The 23,512-nt window shown below is 40.2% G+C and overlaps 1 protein-coding gene across 7 annotated transcripts in view; it reads left to right on the top strand.

Moving 5' to 3' along the window:
• Positions 1–22,841, top strand: part of ppfibp1b (PPFIA binding protein 1b) — a 173,567-nt gene extending 150,726 nt beyond the window's left edge. For all 7 annotated transcript variants that reach the window (XM_060839720.1, XM_060839724.1, XM_060839725.1 and 4 more), the window contains 10 exons: positions 6,006–6,134; positions 7,384–7,534; positions 10,142–10,253; positions 12,983–13,071; positions 14,070–14,192; positions 15,346–15,471; positions 18,561–18,749; positions 19,683–19,865; positions 20,347–20,412; positions 20,569–22,841. In XM_060839720.1, the coding sequence (XP_060695703.1) occupies positions 6,006–6,134; positions 7,384–7,534; positions 10,142–10,253; positions 12,983–13,071; positions 14,070–14,192; positions 15,346–15,471; positions 18,561–18,749; positions 19,683–19,865; positions 20,347–20,412; positions 20,569–20,655 (1,255 nt within the window). In that variant the 3' untranslated portion in view covers positions 20,656–22,841. The remainder of the gene's footprint in view (positions 1–6,005; positions 6,135–7,383; positions 7,535–10,141; positions 10,254–12,982; positions 13,072–14,069; positions 14,193–15,345; positions 15,472–18,560; positions 18,750–19,682; positions 19,866–20,346; positions 20,413–20,568) is intronic.
• The last annotated feature ends 671 nt before the right edge of the window (positions 22,842–23,512 follow it).

Genomic DNA, 23,512 nt, shown 5'->3' with positions numbered 1-23,512 from the left:
GGAGAGACAGGAGACCATTAGAATGCTAAAGAATTTAAGTTTCTATTACAATGTTGAGTTTCAATCTATTGAGGGGAGCAGACAACCAATGTTATATACATGTGGAACTCACCAGTCTCTATCATATAAATGATTATCTGGCCAGATGGCATGTTGAGATTGTGAATGTTATGGTTCACACTGAGACAAAGACTGGGCAGAAAGAATTCCATAGTTAAATTGCTTCAGTCAGGAGAAGGGCTTTGTGACAGGGCTGATGGTGATGAATTTGGCCTTCTCAGTGTATATGTAAAGAATGTGTAGCTCATTGTCTCAGGATATCAGAAGAGCAGACTTACATAAAAGTGATCAAGCAAGTTAGACGTGAAAGCTGACTCATTTCTGTAGATGATTTCACAAAGGATGGTATTCAGGTGATTGATAGCTGGGATCCAAGGAATGATTGCTGGAGATATTGGTGGGAGCTAGATGTTAAGCTAGTGTTGGAATGATCTGTTAAAAGTGGAACCGCCTGAGGGTAGTGCCATTGAGCTGGATGAAGGGGGCAAGACAAAAGCAAAATGCTATGCAAAATTCTAAAAATCAGAAACAAAAACAAAAAGTGCTGAAAACGCTTGTCTGGTAACATCTGTGAACAGAAGCAGAATTTCAGACCTGGAGCCTTGCATCAGAATGAAGAAAAGTTACAAATGTAACAGATTTTGAATTTTCCTTTTTTTTTTAAAGATTTTAAGCATCAGTATTTAGCTTTTACCTTCCTTCCTTTGCCCATATTAATGGGGCTGCCCCTACATGGTTTCACTATTATTAATGCAGGCAAGTAGTTGGGGGAGGAGGATGTAACTCCTCATTTGAAAGTCTGCAGGATGCTTTTCATTCAGACACCATACATTTACTAAGACAGGGACCAGAACCTGATCAGAGATATTCAAATTGAGCGAGTCAAGAGGTGGTGGGTTTGAGCCTCATTCCAATACTTGAGCACAGAAGTTGAGGCTGGGCCTGTAGTATTGAGGGAGTCTGTCAAACAAACCATCTTTTCTATTAAACTGAAAGCTGTCTACTCTGGATGTAAAAGATCCCATGACACAATGTTTAAAAGAGAATTCTCCCCAGTGCCTTGACCAGTTTCTTTCATCCCAAATCCTGAAGTCATGAATGCAAGTTATTTTCAAAATGTTCTGAAGGCTTTTAGGAGCTAACAAGAAAGGTTTGGAAATAAGGTGAAAGTTTTAGGAATTTTAAATCAACTTTTTCAGAACTATCCTAATTGCCATTGAACTGAGTGGTTTGCATAGGACATTTGAGGGCAGTTAAGAGTCAACCACATCACTCCTGATGGAATCATGGCCAGACCAGGCAAAAATGGTAGGCTTCCTTCCCTGAAGAACATGAGTGAATCAATAATAAGTTGGAAGTTTTGTGTTACTGAAATCTGCTTTCAATTCTAGATTTAATTAATTAAATTTAAATTCTGCTGGCTGGTATGGTAGGATTTGAAACCAAGTTGCCAGACCATTAGCCTTGGTCCCTGGCTTACTGGTCAAATGTCATTACCACAACATCACCATTTCCCCAGTTTGCTGAAATGGTGAGCATGAGTGGTTTTGAAAAAGGTTAGTACCTGAGAAGTGGAAACTATACAGTGATAAAAGTTTATTGTATGTTGTTTGGGAATGTAAATGTTAAATTGAGGTAAAGTGGATTTCAGTTCCAGTTCTGTGGACATGCCTGACTTTGAGAGGTCAGAAGGTCACTTTGGAATGGGGAGGTAGGCTTGATTGGTTCGATTTGGGTAGCGGAGTTGAGGGAAAGTTCAAACAGGGAGTGTGGCTTTAGGAAGGGGCACAAGGGGTAATTCAGTTTGTCAGTCATGATGTAGTTAATGACACCAAGATTGTAGTTGATAAGGCCTTGTTCCTTATTGAGTGAATACTGAAGGAAGAAGTGTCTACTTCAACGCCAGGAGCATCGGATAAAGGTGGGTGAACTTGCAGCATGGGTTGGTACCTGGGACTTCGATGTTGTAGCCATTTCAGACATCTGGACAGGAATGGTTATTGCAGGTTCCAGGATTTAGATGTTTCAGTAAGAGCAGAGATGATGGTAAAAGAGGGGGAAGTGTGACATTGTTAGTCAAGGACAGTTTTACGGTGGCAGAAAGGACATTTGAGGACTCTTCGGCTGAGGTTAGAAACAGGAAAGGAGAGGTCACCCTGTTGGGAGTTTTCTATAGGCCTCTGAATAGTTTGAGATGTAGAGGAAAGCATAACAAAGATAATTCTGGATAGGAGCGAGAGTAACAGAGTAGTTGTTATGGGGGCTTTAACTTTGCAACTATTGACTGGAAATACTATAGTTCAAGTACTTTAGATGTGTCAGTTTTTGTTCAATGTGAACAGGTTGCTTTCCTGACACAGTATGTAGACAAGCCAACAAGGGGCAAGGACGTATTGGATTTGGTTCTGGATGATGAATCAGGGCAGGTATTAGATTTGGAGATGGTGAGCACGTTGGTGATAGTGACCACAATTCGGTTATGTTTACTTTAACAGTGGAAAGGGATAGGTGTATACCACAGGGCAAGAGTTATAGCTGAGAGTAAGGCAATTATGATGCATTTAAGCAAGCTTTAGGATACATAGGATGGGGAAGGAAACTGAAGGGGATGGGCACAATAGAAATGTGGAGCTTATTCAAGGAACAGCTACTGTGTCCTTGATAAGTATATACCAATCAGGCAGGGAGGAAGTGGTTGAGCGAGGAAGCCATGGTTTACTAAGGAAGTTGAATCCCTGTCAAGAGAAAGAAAAAGGCTTGTGTTAGGATGAGATGTGAAGGCTTAGTTAGGGCGCACGAGAGTTACAGGTTAGCCAGGAAAGACCAAAAGAGCTAAGAAAATCCAGGAGGGGACATGAGTCGTTGGCAGATCCGAACAAGGAAAGCCTTAAAGCTTTCTACACGGTACATCAGGAATAAAAGAATGACCAGAGAAAGATTAGGGCCAATCAGGGATAGTAGTGGGAAGTTGTGCATGGAATCTGAAAAGATGTGGGAAGGGCTAAATGAAGTTTTTTGTCAGTATTCACATGGGAAAAAGACAATGTTGTCAAGGATATTACTGAGATACCTGACCGGACGTCATTGAGGTTACAAGGAGGTGTTAGCGATTCTGGGAAGTGTGAAAATAAGTACCCTAGGCTGGATGGAATTTAACCTATGATTCTCTGGGAAGCAAGGGAGGGGATTGCCGAGCCTTTGATTTGATCTTTATGTTGTCATTGTCAACAGGGATAGTACCAGAAGACTGAGATAGCAAATGTTGTCTCCTTGTTCAAGAAGAGTAGAGACAACTCTGGAAATTATAGATCAGTGAGCCTTGATTCGGTTGTGGATAAAGGTTATAAAAAACAGGATTTATTATCATCTAGAGAGGAATAAGTTGATGGGTTTTGTGAAGTGTAGATCGTGCCTCACAAACTTTATTGATTAAAGTTTGATTGAAGATTTGTAGCTCGGGTATCCGTTGTTGTGGTTGTGTGGATGTTGGCTATGAAAGTAACCACCCCAACACACACAAACGAAGCTGCATCAGGACACTATTCAAAAGGGCCACAACACACTGCAGTACACCAGAACTGCGAAAAAAGGAAGAGGAACATCTATACAAGGTATTCGCCGAAAACGGATACCCACGCAACTTTATCACCAGATGCCTAAGAGATAGACCAAGGAACGAGGACATGCCACAAGCCAAAGGACTAGCCACTCTACCATACGTCAGGAGCGTCTCAGAACTGACAGCCAGACTACTGCGACCCTTAGGACTCATAACAGCACACAAGCCAACATCCACACTCAGACAACAAATCACTAGAACAAAGGACCCAATACCCAGCATGAGCCAAACTAACGTAGTTTACAAAATACCATGCAAGGACTGCACAAAACACTATATAGGACAAACAGGAAGACAGCTAACAATCCGCATCCACGAACATCAGCTAGCCACAAAACGACACGACCAGTTATCACTAGTAGCCATACACTCAGACAACCAGCAACATGAATTTGACTGGGAAAACACCACTATCATAGGACAAGCCGGACAGAGAACAGCCAGAGAATTCCTGGAAGCATGGCATTCATCCCCAAACTCCATCAACAGACACATTCACCTGGACCCCATATACAAACCACTACAGCTGAAACTGACACCCGGAAGCGGCAAGAACATCCATCAACAGACACATCGACTGGACCATATACAAATCACTGCAGCTGAAACTGACACCCGGAAGCGGCAAGAACAAACCAATATAAATACCGGAAGAAACATCAAAGCAGCGCTTCACACGAGGCTCCAACAGCACTGATGATGTTCCCTAGCCAGGGAACGAAACGTTTGCAGCAAAAACTTCCAGCTCGGCGCACACAACCACAACAAACTTTATTGATTTCTTTGAGAAAGTGACCAAACAGGTAGATGAGGATAAGGCAGTTGATGTGGTGTGTATGAATTATAGTAAGGTGTTTGATAAGGTTCCCCATGGTAGGCCAATGCGCAAAATATAGTTGCGTGCGATTGAGGGTGGTTTAGCGGTTTAGATCAGAAAGCGGCTAGCTGAAAGAAGACAGAGGGTGGTAGTTGATGGGAAATGTTCATCCAGGAGTTCAGTTACTGGTAGTGTACCACAAGGATCTGTTTCTGGGCCACCGCTGTTGGTCATTTTTATAAATGGTCTAGAGGAGGGCATAGAAGGATGGGTTAGTAAATTTACGGATGACAGTAAGGTCAGTGGAGTTATGGAAAGCGATGAAGGATGTTGCAGGATACAGAGGGACATAGATAAGCTGCAGATCTGGGCTGAGAGGTGGCAAATAGAGTTTAATGCGGATTCTTGGTACTGTATATGAGCAGAGAGATCTCTGTGTCCATGTATATAGATCCCTGAAAGTTGCCACCCAGGTTGATTGGATTGTTCTGAAGGTAGACAGGTGTGCTAACTTTTATTGGTAGAGGGATTGTGTTTCTGAGCCATGAGGTCATACTGCAGCTGTACAAAACTCTAGTACAGCCACATTTGGAGTATTGCATACAGTCTGGTCACCACTTTATAGGAAAGATATTGAAGCTTTGGAAAGGGTGCAGAGGAGATTTACCAGGATGTAGCCTGGTATGGAGGGAAGGTCTTATGGGGAAAGGCTGAGGGACTTGAGGCTGTTTTCATTAGAGAGAAGAAGATTGAGAGGTCTCTTATTTGAGATATATTATCAGAGGATTAGATAGGGTGGACAGTGAGAGCCTTTTTTCTTGGATGGTGATGGTGAGCATGAGGGGAACATAGCTTTAAGTTGAGGGGTCATAGAGATAGGATAGATGTCAGAGGAAGTTTCGCTACTCAGAGTATGGAACGCACTGCCTGCAACTGTAGTAGACTCGCCAACTTTCAGGGCATTTAAACAGTCATTGGGTAAACATATGGATGAAAATGGAATAGTGGGTGGCACGGTGGCACAGCGGTTAACACTGCTGCCTCACAGCACCAGAGACCTGGATTCAATTCTCGCATCAGGCGACTGACAATGTGGAGTTTGCACATTCTCCCCATGTCTGGGTGGGTTTTCTCCAGGTGCTCCAGTTTCCTCCCACAGTCCAAAAATGTGCAGGTTAGGTGAATTAGCCGTGCTAAATTGCCCGTAGTGTTAAGTGAAGGAGCAAATGTAGGGGAATGGGTCTAGGTGGGTTGCGCTTCGGCGGGTCGGTGTGGATTTGTTGGGCCGAAGGGCATGCTTCCACACTAAGTAATCTAATTTAATCTAATCTAGATCGGCTTCAGATTGGCTCCACAGGTCGGCGCAACATTGAGGGCTGAAGGGCCTGTTCTGTGCTGTAATGTTCTATGTTCTAAGAAAATAATGATTTGGGGGCAAAGTGAAAGGTGACAATGGTAGACTGGACTTTGGGTAACCTGGATTGAACACTTTTGGGTTTTTGTTTACAGGCTTAAAAGAAGTCAGTCAACCACCTTTACTCCTGATGATATGACTGATTCAGATTTCAAGAGAGGTGGAACCAGAAGTACATCAGGTCCCAAACTTGGCTGGTCCCGGGATCTGCAGAATACTAAAACGTATGATACATTAGTATTTACATTTCAAAATGTAATCAGTGTGTTGGTTTGTGTGTTAACCTGTAGTCTGACTGACATCTACAATTCAAGGATATGGCAGACCTATGCAATTTTGTATTGAGATAATGTAACATAAGACTGAAACCTAACATAGCTAGCAAATTTATTAATTTAATCTACTTAAAAATACAATCTAATGAGCAAATCTACTAACTTCAATGACTTAGTGCATATGAAAACTCACTGCCTACTGTCGCACTTGGAATTGTTTCTCACTTTCCGTGACCCTGGTGTCTCAAACTCCAGTTCGATGGTGATAGTCCAATGTGTACATCAAAATCCCCGATAGTAATACTATTGTGAGTCTAATATTACATGCTGTATCACCATTTCTTAGTACTTTCAGTATTTTCCCAGGCATTCTGTAGTGTGAAAGCAGGTTGGAAAAGCAGATACAGGTATCTGTGTTTTCTACACAGCAGTCTGTTCCCCATTCCAGGCAAGGTCACCATAGTTACCTTCCAGCCAAAACAGGTGGTTTTTGCACCAGATCCACTTGTCATGTAGTATTCCACTGTCTTTAATTTCCCATTGTCATGTTTGGTTAACCATGAATGATCTAGTTTGATTTTTTTTAAGCTGAACATGACAAACCTCGAGAACTAGGAGGCGACTATGTGATCCATTGAGCCTATTCGGCCATTCAGTCAGAGCTTAGTTACCTTGGTCTTAACACCACTCTTTTTCCTATTGCTCTACATCCTTTAGAAGAACAAAGAAACTATTAACCTTGACCTTGAATATATTCAACTGAGCAATCATACCCCTCTAGGATATAACGCATACCAACTATGTAGAGTGTAAGGAAAAGAAATTCGAGATTCCTAAGCAATTATTTTACTTAGTATTAATACAAACTGCAAGCATAACAAGAATGACAAGCAAAGATGAAGTAATTTATTTGGCAGGGGCAGAAAAGAGAAAAAAGTAGACATGGTGGCAAAGTTCATGGAGGAGGAATACATGCTACACAAAGAATGTTTTAATCAGTCAGTATGCTTGGAATGTAAAGGGTAGATAATGGCCGAGTTACTGGTTACATCTTCTGTAAACATTCCGAAGTATAAAATGAGAAAACCATGAGCTGGGGTTGGATGGGAGCAATTAGAGAGCTTACTGTAATTGTGCAGTGTCTTGTGTTCTAAATAAAATTCATCACTAATTCATGATGAATGTAATTTTTCTGCAGTGATCTGGATGCTCCATTTGCAAAGTGGACCAGAGAGCAAGTGTGTAACTGGCTGGATGAGCAAGGATTAGGCATGTACGTAAGTGGTTCCAAATCCTGGATCACTTCAGGCCAGACTTTGCTGCATGCATCTCAACAGGACCTGGAAAGGGTGAGTCAAATTACAACAGCTTCTATTCAATGGTACCTTTTAAAGTAGTAAAGTATTTTAAGGCATTTCACAGCAGTGTAATGTGACTCCAAACCAATTCTAGAGCCAGTAAATGACATTAGGACATGTGATTCAAAGAATGATTAAAGGAGGAGAGAGAAGTTTCAGGATGGAGTTCCAGAGATTAGGTGTCAAGACATCTGGAGGTATGGGCATCAGTTCAGCTAAAAGGAACGAGGCAGACGTCACCTGGGTGGTGAATTTCTAAACAGCAAGGTGTTTGTGCTTTTGATTTTCCATTAATACAACATATATTTACAACTGATACAGCACATTATCAATAGGCTAACTGATTTGCCCTGCACTCCAGCCAGGGAAGCACTCAAATAGATTTACAACTTTACCAACCAGGATGGACAAATGCAAGCAGACAGGGTAATTTCTTGTCTGAGATGAGATTTTACCATTCTTTGAATGCTCCATGTCTGAGAGTGTGATTAATGTGATTGGCAGAACTGCTTGTATTTCTACTGAGTTGATTAAAGTCTAGCAACAGGTAATTTTTGGTAGTACAGAACTCTGGTATTACTGAAGAAGGATATACTTTGTCAATTTTTTTTGATTTTCACTCATCAGAAAATTCGCAAGAATACTTAAGAGGAAACTAACATTTTATACAATGGGATGCAAGTGTTTGGTTGACAAGTAAATTCTGATGGAAGTTTATCCATGTAGAATACATTTGTAAGGTGACTGACAGTTAATTGTGAGGCTTCCTTTAAATTTTAAACCATGCAGGTTGACTCTCATTCATCAAGGTCCTGACAAGTTGATCTCCACATATTTTGTGGAGTTGAAACCGACACCATGCAAGCACATATTCTTTTTGTCAGCAAAGATCAGGGCTACTTTTATTAATACTTGCAGCATTCCATATAGGAAAGTGTGCCACACAATTTTACTGACATTCTTGAGTTGGTCGTCAGTGAATTTTTTCGATACTCAGGATTATCAAGCAAATGTCATTTAATTACATAATTGCATCTGATGCTGGACACTGCAAGTTTTGCAAGTGCTGCCTGATTGGGTACAGTCTGTACCTAGTGAACTGCTGAACAGATATGCTTTGGGATGTGCAGCTTGCATACTAGGCATCATACTGACATTTGAGTTTCACATGTCACAATACTTGTGTGATGAGTAAAACATCTTTTCAGGCTAGACTCCCAGTATCTTGTTAGTGGTGAACACCACTCATCTTCCTACAATATAATAGCAACATGAAATAGTTTGCCTTTTAATCAATCTTGGATTACCTCGAAAGATTATGTCTAAATGACAGCCTTATGACCATTACTTAAATTCTCATGCATATCACACAAACTACCTGATTACAGTAGCCATTATCCTCTGTGAAGTCTTTGATACATCCCATTTCAGCAGGAGCTTGCAATTGCTGGAAAATCCCGAGTATCATTTAGATGTGAACATGGGAGGTATGCATTGTACGTTTGGGGATGACACCAAGTTAGAGGTGTAGTGGACAGCAATGAAGGTTACCTCAGTAGACCAGGACCTTGATCAGATGGGCAAATGGGCCAAGGAATGGAAGAAGGAGATGAATGTAGATAAATGTGTGGTGCAGAGTTTTGGAAACTCAAATCAGAGTTGGACTTGTACACTTAATGGTAAGGTTCTGGGGACTGTTGCTGAACAGAGACATTGCAATGCAGGTTCCTCGTTCCTTGAAAGGGAAGTCACAGGTAGACAGAATAGTGAAAAAGACATTTGAAATACTTTCCTTTATTGGTTAATGTATTGAATATAGCAGATCATGTTGTGGCTGTACAGGATGTTGGTTAAGCTACTTTTAGAATATTGTGTTCGATTCTTGCCTTTCTGCGCTAGGAAGGATGTTGTTAAACTTGAAAGGGCTGGAGGATTTGAGCTACGGAGAGAGGCTGAATAGAGTGGGGCTATTTTCCCTGGAGCGTCTGAGGCTGAGGGGTGACCTTATCGAGGTTTATAAAGTCATGAGGGGCATGGATTGGGTGCACACCAAGGTCTTTTCCTGAGGGTGGAGGAATCCAAAACTGGAAGGCAGAGGTTTAAGGTGAGAGAGGAAAGATTTTAAAAGGGACCCAAAGGGCAACCTTTTCTCACACGTATGGAATGAGCTGCTAGAGGAAGTGGGGGAAGCTGGTACAATTACAACATGTAAAAGGTATCTGGATGGGTATATAAATAGGAAGGGTTTGGAGGGATATGGGCCAATTGCTGGCAAATGGAACTTAGTCAGATTGGGATGTCTGGTTGGTCCGGGCGAGTTAGACCGAAGTGTGTGTTTCTGTGCTATATGACAGGCAAATTAAATTATGTCTCCTTGTCCATTTAGTCACTTTTCACACTTTAAAATGATTTTGACAACATTAACTTGGTATCCTTAACATCATATAGTATTTTCAAAAGATAGAATACGTTGTTGTCAGAAATTTCCACACCCATGTTCCAATTCAGTGTCTACTGCAATGAATGTTTAATAATTGAATTTTAAAAGTTTTCTTGAAGAAACCAATCATTATTTAATCAAACTGTTTGTTTGTGTAGGAGCTTGGGATCAAGCATCCTCTGCACAGAAAGAAGTTGCAACTAGCTCTGCAGGCATTTGGCTCTGAAGAAGAAGATAATAAGGGAAAGCTGGATTACAATTGGGTGACAAGTGAGTAGAGTAATGTATCACAAAGTTCAATAAAGACTTGGAGATCAATAGTTGCAGTTATTTAAGAAACCAAGTCCATCTCTTAGGTGTAATGATTGCAGTTGGGATATGTTCTGCTGGTTCTGGACCTCTGGTTGTGTGGCTACAAATAGGCATAACATCAATGGAAAAGGAATGTGTACTGACTGAAATCAGTTTGAAAACCGAGAGAATTACCAGAATATCCTGGAGGGAGAGGCCAAGTGAAAATGTTGAATGGAATAAAATGTTTTGTGTGGGGTGGGTAGAGAGGGAATTTACAATCCGAGCTGGTGATAATACTGAACAAGTAAGATCCCAGACTGAAACCAGGCATGATAGACATAAATTGTATTTTTGAAATTTGCAGTGAATGTAAATTTAATGGACAGAAGAGGAAGAGAAAGCGAACTATATATTTTATATGAGACAGTTAAAAAGATCTTTTTAGAAGCATCAAAATAAATTCAATCATTAATTCCCAGCAATTTACAGGGGGTTAAATATTTAATTTCTCACTCAACTGACAAAGTCTCAAGAGTTTCATTTCAGTGATTGCACATTCACAAGATGCACAAGCAGCTTAACTCATTATTTATTTTCACTGAAACTCCAAAGGCAAAGCATACTACATAGCAATATTGTTGCTGTATTTGTAATTCAGAGACCCAGGAAATGCTTTGCAGACCAGATCTGGAATTTGAAATTTTACAAAAAGTCTGAAATTAAAACAAATGATAACCGCAAAACTGCTGTCTGGTGTCAGAAAAATCCAAGTGATTTACTAATGGCCTTTAGGGAAAGAAATCTACTAGCCTAGCCTGGCCTGGCCAATATATGACTCCAGATCCACCGCAATGAAATATGGCTGGGAAATGCCCTTTGAAATGGCTAAGTAAGTCACTAAGTTCTATGAAACTCTTCAAAAATCTTAAAAGTAATGAAACTGAGCAAACCATTTGACAGCGGTCTAGGCACCAAAAGCACTGAGCAAACTCCTCCCTAAAGTGCCAGAACTGGGAGAGCCTTCTTGCAGACTAGTCAAGCAACAGCCTGACGCAGTCTTAATCTCACAACTTACAGACAGTATTCCATACAGCAGCATGATCGCTGATTATGTTCTGTCCCACTGGCACCACTGAACAATCTAAGGTGGTGGTACAGTGGTAAACAGGAGGGAGTTGCTGTGCAAGTCCTCAACATTGACTCTGTTTCTCCTGAATTAATGGCATCAGAGCCAGCCCACCTGCCTGCCAACAGAACAGTAATGCAATCATATGGAGGCAAAGTTCCATCCTGACATGAAGAACTACTTGCATGCCAAACAGCATAAGCCTCGAGCTGTAAGACTGATTCTCTAATTTAGTGGAGCAGATCTAATCTCTAGTACAGCTACTTCTGTTTGTTAATGATGGTGGACAATTGAACAACTCTGCAGTGGAGGAGCATTCACAAATATAATTCCCCTCCCCAGTTTTGGGGAATCCCAGCACAATTGTGCAAAAGATTAAGGTTGAAGAATTTGAAAAAAATCTTCAGCTCAAAGTACTAAGTGGATGACTGTCTCTGTCTCCTTCTAAAGTCCCCATGCTACTACAGTACCACACCTCAGCTAATTCAGTTCCCTATACCTGGTATTAAAACTGACTGAAGGTAGAAGATATTGCAAAACTGTGATCCCTAACAAAATTGCAGCAATCGTACTGAAGATGTGCTCCAGAACTTGCCATGCCTGTGCTTAAGCTGTTCCAATACAGACTCAGCACGCAAGCTGAAAACAAGTAACATTTACACCACACAAGTGCCAAGGAATAACCAGCTCCAATAAAAGACTATCTAATACTGCCCCTTGACATTGAATGGTGTCACTGAATCCCCCACTCTCTGTCAACATCGTATAGGTCACCATTGACCAAAAACTCAACTGGACTTACCACAAAAACGCAATGGCTACAAGAACAAGTCAGAGGCTAGGAATACTGCAGTGAGTAGCTCACCTCTGACTCCCCAAGTCTGTCCACTATCTACTAGGCACACGTCAGGAGTGTAATGGAATACTCCCCACTTGCCTGGATGGGTGCAGCTCCAACAACAATCAAAAAGCTTGACAACTTCCAGGACAAAGCAGCTTACTTGATTGGTACCATATCCACAAACACCCACTCCCTCCACCATAGTACAACTGCTGTATTGAGTGTTAATCTACAAGATACACTGCAGAAATTCACCAAAGATCCTCAGACAGCACCTTCCAAACCCATGATATTTACATCTGGAAGAACAAGGGCAGCCAATATATGGCAATACTGCCACTTGCTTTCTTGACTTGGAAATATGTTGTCTTTCCTTCAGTGACACTGGTACAAAATCTTGGAATTACATCCTTGAACATGTTGCATGTTTACCTACACAAAATGGACAGTAGCAGATCAAGAAGCAGCTTACTAGCCTCCCAACTCCTTCTGAAAGCCAATTGAGATGGACAATGAATGCAGTTGCATTCAGGAATGTATTCAGGAATGCACACAGGGTTGTACGTTTTGCCAAAGAAGAAAATACTATGTTGTGCTACTTCAATCCGCAGAAAGCCCCATACTTCTCTTTATCCAGTCACTTCAGTATGAAGTAATACATGCTGTTTTGATCATACAAATGTTTTTCAATGCAGTTTGCATACTATCAAAGCAGTAAATAGAACTTATCTCCCTTAGGGTGGCTGGATGACATTGGATTACCCCAGTACAAGACTCAGTTTGATGAAGGAAGAGTTGATGGTCGAATGCTCCACTATGTGACTGTGGTAAGTAAATTCTTGTTTCGTTTGAGTGTTTGTGGTAATTTTTAAAAGTTAGTTAATAGTTTAACAGTAAAGGTTAGATTTGTATTTTAAACTGCATGCCTCTTTTCTCCCATTGTTTGTTTAACATTCAATGTAATTAACCTACTACATTCCTTCAAATCAAGTCAGAGGTGAAAACATCTTCTGGAAAAGGCACGTGACAGGACCCTAGGAATGGCAAATAATATTTAGAAGCTGAGCTTACAACTAAGTTTGAGAGAGTCCTTGATATTGCTGGATGCCTCTGTTTGCAACAGACCAGCGATGGGCTTACACTTTCCTTGATTAATGTTTCTCATTAAAATAAATGTTTGAGATATCAGCCATTTTAGAGCACCATTTGACAGTTTGGATGTTCTCCAGTTGGCCCAGATGTTAAATCATTTCCAGCAAATGTGGTCCAGTTGTACTCGAATAGATCACACATAGTGAAAGTAGCTTGTGCACAAAAGGGAAAGAGAAATTATAAGTCAAGACTCAATTAGAAAGTTCTGTCCTAAACAGTTTCACTTAACCTTTCATGCTTAAGAAACAAAGGTGCAAGAGTGTTTCAGATAAACCATATTTAATGTAAATTTGGTGTTTCAAGCAGAATTGTTCTAAATGGCATTTTCTAAAGTAGTGAATTTTAGGCAATTTTAACCGTTTATCATTTTGAAACCATCCTTTTTAAAAATTATGTTCCAAACTAGTTTGAAATTTGCTGGTCTTAAAAGGATGATTTGAGTGTTTCACTGCAGTATTAAATATCTGTTGAACTAACAAGCTAAACACTTAATCCTGTTTTTGTTTAAAAATTGTACTTGTATAAATTAGCAAGCATCTGCCATTTTTCCTGTGACACAATTATGTCCTTGCTTTTATTATTAGCATTCAATTTGGTCCTCATTCATTTCAGTAGTTTGTCACAGGGATGAAGTACAGTTTCTCAATTTAGTTTCTGATTCCTACTCCTGTAGGATGACCTGTTGTCGCTAAAGGTTGGAAGTGTTCTCCATCACCTCAGCATCAAGAGGGCAATTCAGGTTCTCCGAATAAATAATTTTGAAGCTAATTGTCTTCGTAGAAGACCATCTGATGAGGTATGTGTAACGATTGCTGTGAGACGATTTGAGCTTGACTGAACTGCAAGACTTTGGTTTGGATCCTACATACATTGAGGGTGGTGTGTGAAGGCTTGGCATGCCAGACTGAGAGAATTGTGAAGAAGTCTCTGTGGACTGCTGCCTCATTACTGCTGGCAAAGGGAAATTGGTAAAATTGCTTGGGCGTAGTTCCTCAGGAAAGTAAAGGGATAAATTGAGAAATATATTCTCTGAAATAATTTGTTCTTTCTGTGTAGTTGGTGTCATGCTTCATTCTGCCCTTTAATAGGTGCCACTGTACTCCAGTCTTGTGGTGTGGGTATTGCTCCATCGTTGAGTGAAGGTGAGCAGTCAGGACTTGACTGCAACAAACATTATTGTGTTCTCTTAAATGAAATTGATCCTCCTTGTGTCATATTTTCCAGTGATTATATTAAGCTAATTTGCTACCATGAACATCTGCAAACCAGAGGGAGGTGATGAGTTTTGGATGTAGGTTTGCTCGCTGAGCTGGAAGGTTCATTTCCAGACGTTTCATTACCCTACTAGGTAACTGCTTCGCTTGAGGCCCACTGAAGATATGCTGAAAATTCCTGCTTTCTATTTATATGTTTGGGTTTCTTTGGGTTGGTGATGCCATTTCCGGTGGTGGTGGTGTTTCCCGTGGTGAAGTCACTTCCTGTTCCTTTTCTCAGGGGGTGATAGATGGGGTCTATCAAAAAACACATAGAGTTAGACCCCATCTACCACCCCCTGAGGAAAAGAACAGGAAATGACATTACCACAGGAAATGACATCACCAACCCAAAGAAACCCAAACATATCAATAGAAAGCAGGAACTTTCAGCATTACTTCACCTGAGGTCCACTGAAGATGTTACCTAGCAGGGTAACAAAATGTCTGGAAATGAACCTTCCCGCTCAGTGAGCAAAGCTACATCCAAAACTTCAACCTGAACTACAAATCTTCTCAAAACTCACTAGGAGGTAATGAGTGCCTATATCTATGGAACCTGCATTTCCCTGATGTCTTTCATGACCTGGGTGTCCCTAAGTATGTGCTCACTGTTAATACAGATGGAAGGTGTAGAACTTAAGTCTGTGTGAGGGGAAAGACCATTTGAACCAGCTGTCACTACTTACTTTCTAGAATAACATCACCCCCGCTGAAGTCTCCCGGTGGACGAATCACCGAGTGATGGAATGGCTACGCTCGGCAGATTTGGCAGAATATGCACCCAATTTGCGTGGTAGTGGTGTGCACGGTGGATTAATGGTAAGAGGAAACAGAACATAAGAACAAGAAGCAAGAGAAGGCTGTCTAGCCCTTTGAGCTCACTCTGCCATTCAATTAGATAATGGCTGCCATTCAATAAGATCAAGCTCCACTTACTCACCATAACCCTTAATTCCTTTACTGTTCAAAAAATTATCTATCTTAGCTTTAAAAACATTCAATGAGGAAGCCTCTACTACTTCATAGGGGAGGATATTCCGTACATTCACAACACTTGGGGTGAAGAGGTTCCTCCTCAATTCAGTCCTAAATCTACTCCCCCTTATTTTGAGGCTATGTCCTCTTGTCCTAGTTTCACCTGTCAGTGGAAACCTCCTCCCTGCTTCTATCTTACCTATTCATTTTGTAATTTTATATATTACCATTCGATCCCTCCTCATTCATCTAAATTTCAGTGAAAATAATCCCAATCTACTCAGACTTTCCTCATGAGCCAACCCCCTCAACTCCACTGAAGTGAATCTCTGCTGCACCCCCTCCAGTGCCAGTACATCCTTTCTCAAGTAAGGAGACCAAAACTGCACGCAGTACTCCAGATGTGACCTCGCCAGCACCCTATACAGCTGTATTACAATCTCCCAGCTTTTAAATTCAATCCCTTGAGCAATAAAGTACAAAATTTCATTTGTCGTCTTAATTACTTATTGAACCTGCAAAGCGACTTGCTGCAATTCACACACAAGAACACCCAGGTCCCTCTACATAGCAGCATGCTACAATTTTTAACAGTTCAAATAATTTTTAACTGTTAATCTACCAAAATGGATCACTTGATATTTGTCAACATTGTACTCCATCTGCCAGACCTTTGCCGACTCACTTAAACTATCTCTATCCCTCTGCAAACTTTTTGAGTCCTCTGCACGCTTTGCTGTACTACTCATCTTAGTGTCTTCTGCAAACTTTGGCACACTACATGTGGTCCCCAACTCTAAATCATCTATGTTAATTGTGAATAATTGCAGTCCCAACATTGATCCTTAAAGCACATCACTAGTCACTGATTGCTTTTCTGGTTGGCAATCATTTATCTCCACTCTTTGCTTCCTGTTAGTTAACCAATCCTCCATCCATGCTGATACTTTGCCCGTAACACCGTGCACCTTTATCTTATACAGCAGCCTTTTGTGTGGCATCTTGTCAAATTCCTTTTTGAAATATAGAGGTGAAAATGTGTTGCTGGAAAAGCGCAGCAGGTCAGGCAGCATCCAAGGAACAGGAAATTCGACGTTTCGGGCATAAGCCCTTCATCAGGAACCTTCATAGAGGCACCAGATCTATTGAGTTCCTGTTGTCCACCTTGCTTGTAATGTCGTCATAGAATTCCAGTAAATTAATTGAACATGATCTGCCTTTCATGAACCCATGTTGCGTCTGTCCAATGAAGCAGTTTCTATCTAGACGTCTTGCTGTTTTTTCCTTGATTGATAGATTCAAGGATTTTCCCTGCTATAGAAGACAACTGGCCTATAATTCCCCATCTTTTGTGTACCTCCTTTTTTTAAGCAATGGCGTCACACTTGCTGTTTTCCAATCTGTTGGAACTGCCCCTGGATCCAGCGAAGTTTGAAAAATTATCACAAGTATATTTGCTATTTCTCCTGCCATCTCTTTAGTAGCCTGGAATGCATTCCATCAGGTGCAGGAATCTTGTCTGCCTTTAAGCTCCACTAGCTTCCCAGCACTATGTGTTTCATGATATTGATAATTTCCTAGCTCCTCACCTATTTTTGTCTCCTTGTCAATTACTGGCATGTTATTCCTGTCCTCCACTGTAAGACTGACACAAAGTACCTGTTCAATGCTTCAGCTATTTTTTCATTTACCATTATTAAAAGTCTTCCTTCTCATCTTCTAAATGACCAGTGTTTACCTTAGCCACTTTCTCATTTTCTGTATTTGTAGAAACTGTTGCCATCTATCTTTGTTCTGAGCTAGTTTACTCTCATAAGTAACTTTTCTTTATTGCTTTTTTGTGGCTTTCTGATGACCTTTAAAGTTTTCCCAACCTTCTGGTTTGCCACTGGTCTTTGGCACTTTTGAATTCCTTATCTTTCAATTTGATAGCCTTCCTTATTTCCATAGACATCTGTGGCTGAAAAGAAGGCAGACATTTATAGCAGGTTATGTTCCCTTCACCAGCATCACCACAGTGGCTAGGAATAAAAGCACCAGCTACTTTAGGAAGAGCAGATTGAATAGAAACAACAAAGTTTCCTTTTAAAAGGAAAATCTAGTGGATGTTGAAAATCTTTTTAAAAAAAAACTGCTGGCAATACTTGGGTCTGGTAGTATCTACGGAGAGAGAAGTAAAAAGTGAGGTCTGCAGATGCTGGAGATCAGAGCTGAGAATGTGTTGCTGGTTAAAGCACAGCAGGTTAGGCAGCATCCAAGGAACAGGAAATTCGACGTTTCGGGCCAGAGCACTTCATCAGGAATCGATGAAGGGCTCTGGCCCGAAACGTCGAATTTCCTGTTCCTTGGATGCTGCCTAACCTGCTGTGCTTTAACCAGCAACACATTCTCAGCTCTACGGAGAGAGAAACAGAGCAAACATTTCAAGTCAGTGGCCTTTCATCAGAACTGAAAAACGTTGGAGACTAGCAATTTTTTAAACAAGTCCAAAGACTTAGGGAAGAGGTTTTGGACTGGGAACCGAGATGTTTTTTCCTGTATCCAAATCTCAGATTTTTCTCTGGTGTGTACTTTATCAATGTTCTATTTTTATTTCCCTCTTGTTAAAACCTGCTAGCCTTTTGGTAGTTACTCCAATGCTGTATTGGTCAATAGCTAGCTGCTGGTGCATCTAGTCTGTGAGAAGGCAGTAGCTATTTGTTTCATTGGGAGTAGTAGTTTCTCCAGTTGAAATTAAATATGACAGTATTTCAACCTTGCGCTGTGCACTCTCATTTCTGGAACTTGACTGGAATCCTATACATCTAACTTTGGATTTGTGTAACCTTGGGCAGTCAGCTTTGAGGACAGAGATGCACAAGGTTGTGAAATTGGAAATAAGCAGTCCTGACCAAGAATACATGTTAAATGTGATTAATCTATTCTATCTATAGGTTCTAGAACCTCGTTTTAATGTGGAAACACTAGCGATGCTGCTAAACATCCCTCCCAACAAGACACTACTTAGACGACACTTAGCTACTCACTTTAATTTGCTGGTTGGTCCTGATGCTCAGCAGCAGAAACGAGAGGCTGTGGAATCCCCAGACTATTCTCTCCTAACAGCCACTGCCAAAGTAAAGGTTGGTATAAAAAGCAGTACATGCAAACTGGACTAATGTTTCTCCGTATTCTGTGTTGTATTTATGTGATTGTATCTTGTGCACGTTATACAAATGAACAATTTGAAGCACCATCTAGGTATATTCAACAAGCACGTTGAAGGCTGAGTGTTTTTGTTGTAGGTACAGAAGCCTTCTGTCACTTAAGAAAGCTCTAATAACTTTCTGTTTTTAGGGCATGGTACTGTACAGTACAGGAACAGGCCCTTTGGCCCACAGTGTTGTGTTGAACATGATGCCACATTAGACTTCTCCCTTCTGCCTGCTCTTGATCCATGTCCCTCCATCCCTTGCATATTCATATGCTTATCTGAAAGTCTCTTAAATGCCCCTTCATATCTGCCTCCACCATTATGCCTGGCAACATGTTCCACACTCCTATCACTCTCTGCAAAAACAAAACTTGCCCCTCACATCTCCTTTGAATTTCCCCACCTTAACTGCATGCCCCCTAGTTTTGGACACTTCAACTTTGGAGGGGTATGGGGAAAAGAAAGATTAAGTGTCAACCTAATCTGTGCATCTCAGTTTTATAGACTTCTATCAAGTCTCCCTCAGCCACTACTGCTCTAGAGAAAGCAACCCAAGTTTTTCTAGCCCCTCCTTACAGCTCATGTTCTCTACTCCAGCCAGAATCCTGGTAAACCTCTTCTGCACGCTTTCCAAAGCTTGCTGTAAATGTACTTACCACAATACTGTGTGGCCTAAGCAAAGTCTTATAAAGCTGCAAGATAGTATCCTGACTTTTGGACTCAATTTCCCAACAGATAAAAGCAAGCATGCCATATGCCACCTTTACAATCCTACCTACTAGTGTGGATTCTATATAGAGGGTATAAATTAGTTTGTGGCTATCACTGATTGGATGTTGATAATTGTACATTTCTCCTACAGCCAAGAAAGCTGGCATTCAGTAATTTTGGAAGCTTGAAGAAACGGAAACAGGATGAAGAAGAATATGTATGTCCAATGGAATTGGGACTTCCTGCAGGAACTGGTTTCAGACAAGGAAATAAACAGACACGGGGAATAGACATACGAGTATATAATGATGAAGACTTGGACAGGATAGAGCAGGTAAAGGTGACCGTGTACAGACTAATGCTTAATGTTGTTAATTAAGATTTTTAGTAGAAACCATTTTAGACTTTGCTAAGAACATAAATTCATTGAAACTGTCGACATGTACATCAGCAGGAAAGCTGCTACTTCTCGGTTGCTGCTAGGCTTAGCCTTAAAGGAATCAGGAATCTTTTTGCTTTGTATAGTAGCTCAAGTATTTTCAGCTGTTTGAGGTCCAGTGTTAAAAGCGCCTTCATATTTTTCTCAAACATTTTGGCACTTGAATGCTGAAACGGGCCCAAGCAGTCTACAGACATAACCCTTTTCATATCCATTATCTAAGATGAGTTACAAAAGCATCTTGAGAATGACTCGGGTGGAGGTGCCAATGGGACTGGAGGAGCTACTGTTGGATTGAATTATAAATTGACTGTATGGTCATGATGTTTTATTGACGAATGTTCTTGAGAGGATAATGTGTGCTACTTACTTGTAGATGGATGATTCTGAAGGAACAGTGAGGCAAATTGGAGCGTTCTCTGAGGGAATCAATAACCTAACAGTAAGTGTGGTACTGAAAAGCAATAAACTTAAAATAAGAAATGTGCCTGTGATAGAAACTAGAGATATTGTATCATTATTTTCTCAAGTGTTTTTTTTAACTTTATTTCTGCCTATTTATCTTGTGCCTCAGTATCTTTTTTCCTTCTCTTTGTAGCATATGCTAAAGGAGGATGAGATGTTTAAAGATTTAAGTGCAGGCTCTCCATGCACCAGCATGACTGATGAGGATTCAAACGTGTAATTGTGCATCAGAACTCGACACCTTGAATATGGACCCAGCTTTTTATGGAAGCTCTTAGACCAACACTACTAAATTTTAAATTTCTGTGCTACGAATACATTATGCAAATACATAACCGCATACATTGAATTATTTCTCCTGTTTGGAAAGATCTTTTACCTACACATTTTGCAGAAAAAATGCGATCGTTATGTTAGAACCGTTGGACTACAGTCCTTTTCATGAAAAGTAAATTCCGTACGTTTTGAATTTAAAATTCATGTTTTATCAGACTGTTGATGCCAATAATTTATTTTTGTAGGTTGATTGTACAGTGGTTCAGTACAGTATTAAAAGCCAATTCTTGAATGTTTTTTTCATCAAGACATTGGAGAATTTTTAATGAGAGACGTGAAGAGCTTAAAGTGCTAGTGTCCTCTGGTGGCCTGATTACTGAACTGTCTCCTGTAGTCTGGTCTGACCTCCAAACCCAATAAATTGGGTTCAGCAGCCAAAAAAAACTCTAGTTATGAGAGTAAAGCAATATTTCCAGAATGCCTTAAATAACCAAAAATACTGCCATTTTGTTAATGTCACTTATTTTACATTGACTTTGCCTTGTCCTGCCACAATACAAATTTTGTACCTTTTTGTAATGTCTTTCTAAATGGCAGGTAAAAGGGGATGTTTTATAACAAGCAACTTGTACTGAGATTACTGACAAGCGCAGTGATTTATGTTGATGTAGGGATTGCATACCAGCTGGTTACTGGCCTAGAATCCACACAGAATTTATCAAAATGTTTCTCAAAATGTGAGGTTTGAAGTACTGTAATTACTGTTTTGTAATCTGAACTGCAATTATAATCTAGGAAGTCTTAACAGAAGTTGACTGTTGGGTTGTAACCATGTTCTTTTAAGTATCTGGATATTTTAAATGGTACATGCCACATTGTAAGAACTATTCCCATTTCTTAACCAGAAGGTAACTGGAGATCATGTTATTGATCAGTGTGAACACTTTAACTGGCTTAAGCAATTTGATTTTGCTTCATCATATGTCCATCAGTATCTCTCAATTCACTTGGATGGCTAAATTGTGTGGAAATTACATCATAATCTGAGTCTAGCTCAGTATCAGTTTAAAATCGATTGTCGACACCCATCCTGTCAGTGGACTGAGATTCTTGCTAACCTCTTGCCGTGCATCAGTGCTCTAGATTAGTTGCATTTCTAATGCAGAAATGTTAATCAATGTAACATGGAATCCTGAACAAATACTTTTCACAGAATTATGGACATTGAACGTGAGCCCTTTCTATGCAGCAATTTGTAATTGTTCTGTATTGCATAATGCATCATTGTAATACTTAATTTTGTTTCACAAATATATATTTTAGCCAAAATTTATGTTCATACGACTTTAAAATTTAAATAATCATCTTATTTAAACATCAGGAAGAAAACTAATCTTTAAAAGCTACAGCTTCCTGTTTGCTCAAGTCTCTGAACACTATAATGTGTATTTTTTTACACTTCAAATATGAAAAACAAATTACATGAGTGCCATTGAGGGGAAAAAAACCCATAATTTTGAGGGTAATGTACTGGCAGCCAGGGAATCTCTAAAGCAAGGACATTTTCAAAACATCTGAGTCACTTGTTTGAATCTGGAAACTGTAGCCCTGCATCAAACCTGGTGTTCAATGTGCTTTATATTACTTTATTTATTTCACTGTTAATGATGCCATTTTTCTGCCATATACTTTAATGTTGAGGGTTTCTTGTGCAATGTTTGTGGCATATTTATATATGTATTTAGTATGTTAATTTCCATTGATAACATTAACTTGAGAACAGTGGCTTTTTTGCAAGATATTGTTGGGCTCCAAAGTGTTCTAAAAAAAACTCAAGATTCTTGCACCAGCCTCCAAAACATGAAAACTCATTTTAGTGGCTGGGTGAATTTCCTTTCTGTTCCTGCCTTAAAATAGAGTTGACTTTTGATCATTGCATTCTGTGAAGGTGCATTATGGACAAATTTTGAAACAGGTACAGTGTGTGCCTCAGTAACTTCCCATAATATCCTTGGAAGCATTTTTGGTCTCCAGTTTGGTTTACTGGTCAAGCTTCTTTGAACGCAATGTCAAAATCATCATTTATTCAGAATTAATGTTTCAAATAAAAATAAAATATTGCATAATGCATTTTTGTTTGAATTGCATTTTTTTCCCCTAGATGGTACCTTCAGTGAGGTGCTTAACTGTGGAAGGATAGTAGTGTTGTACTAGTTTGAGAATGATTCCACCTCGTTCCTGTGGAACAGCAGAACGATTCTAGGGATGGAAATCTCAGATATTACTTCCACAGCATGGGTCATGGTTTTGTAAGAACTTTGCTCAGGGCTATTGAATTTTCTTCACCTTGTAGATGCCTCCTGTGGCTGGCTGATACAGGTAGGACTGCAGAGAAACAGGCCTATATGCCCCCACTGTGTACTTTGTATCCAGGAATGTGGATTTAAAATGCTGTCACTTGCTGAGTCAACATTTAAATTAGTGGAGGAGTTCTCATCGCCTTTTACAGAAAAAATGTAATGGCACTGGAGAAGGGATTTGAGGATATTGCCAGGATTGGAAAAATTGGCTACGTGGTGATTGCTCTCCTTGGAATACTGGGGAGAGTCAACTGTGTACTGAGTTAGGAGGGGCTTATTTACCTTAGTCAACCACGGGCAGCATGAATTTAAGAGAATTTATGAACTTGTTTTCTATTCAAAGGGTGGTTGGGATCTGAAACTTACTGACAGTACTATGTCATCTGCAGGACTACTGAGCACATGCTGGAAAGTGGGATTAGGTTGAGTGAAGTGTTTTGA

This window comes from Hemiscyllium ocellatum, chromosome 19, assembly GCF_020745735.1.
Source record: "Hemiscyllium ocellatum isolate sHemOce1 chromosome 19, sHemOce1.pat.X.cur, whole genome shotgun sequence".
Lineage (NCBI taxonomy): Eukaryota > Metazoa > Chordata > Chondrichthyes > Orectolobiformes > Hemiscylliidae > Hemiscyllium > Hemiscyllium ocellatum.
The sequence above is the reverse complement of the archived record's forward strand: the minus strand, read 5'-3'. Positions and strand labels throughout refer to the sequence as shown.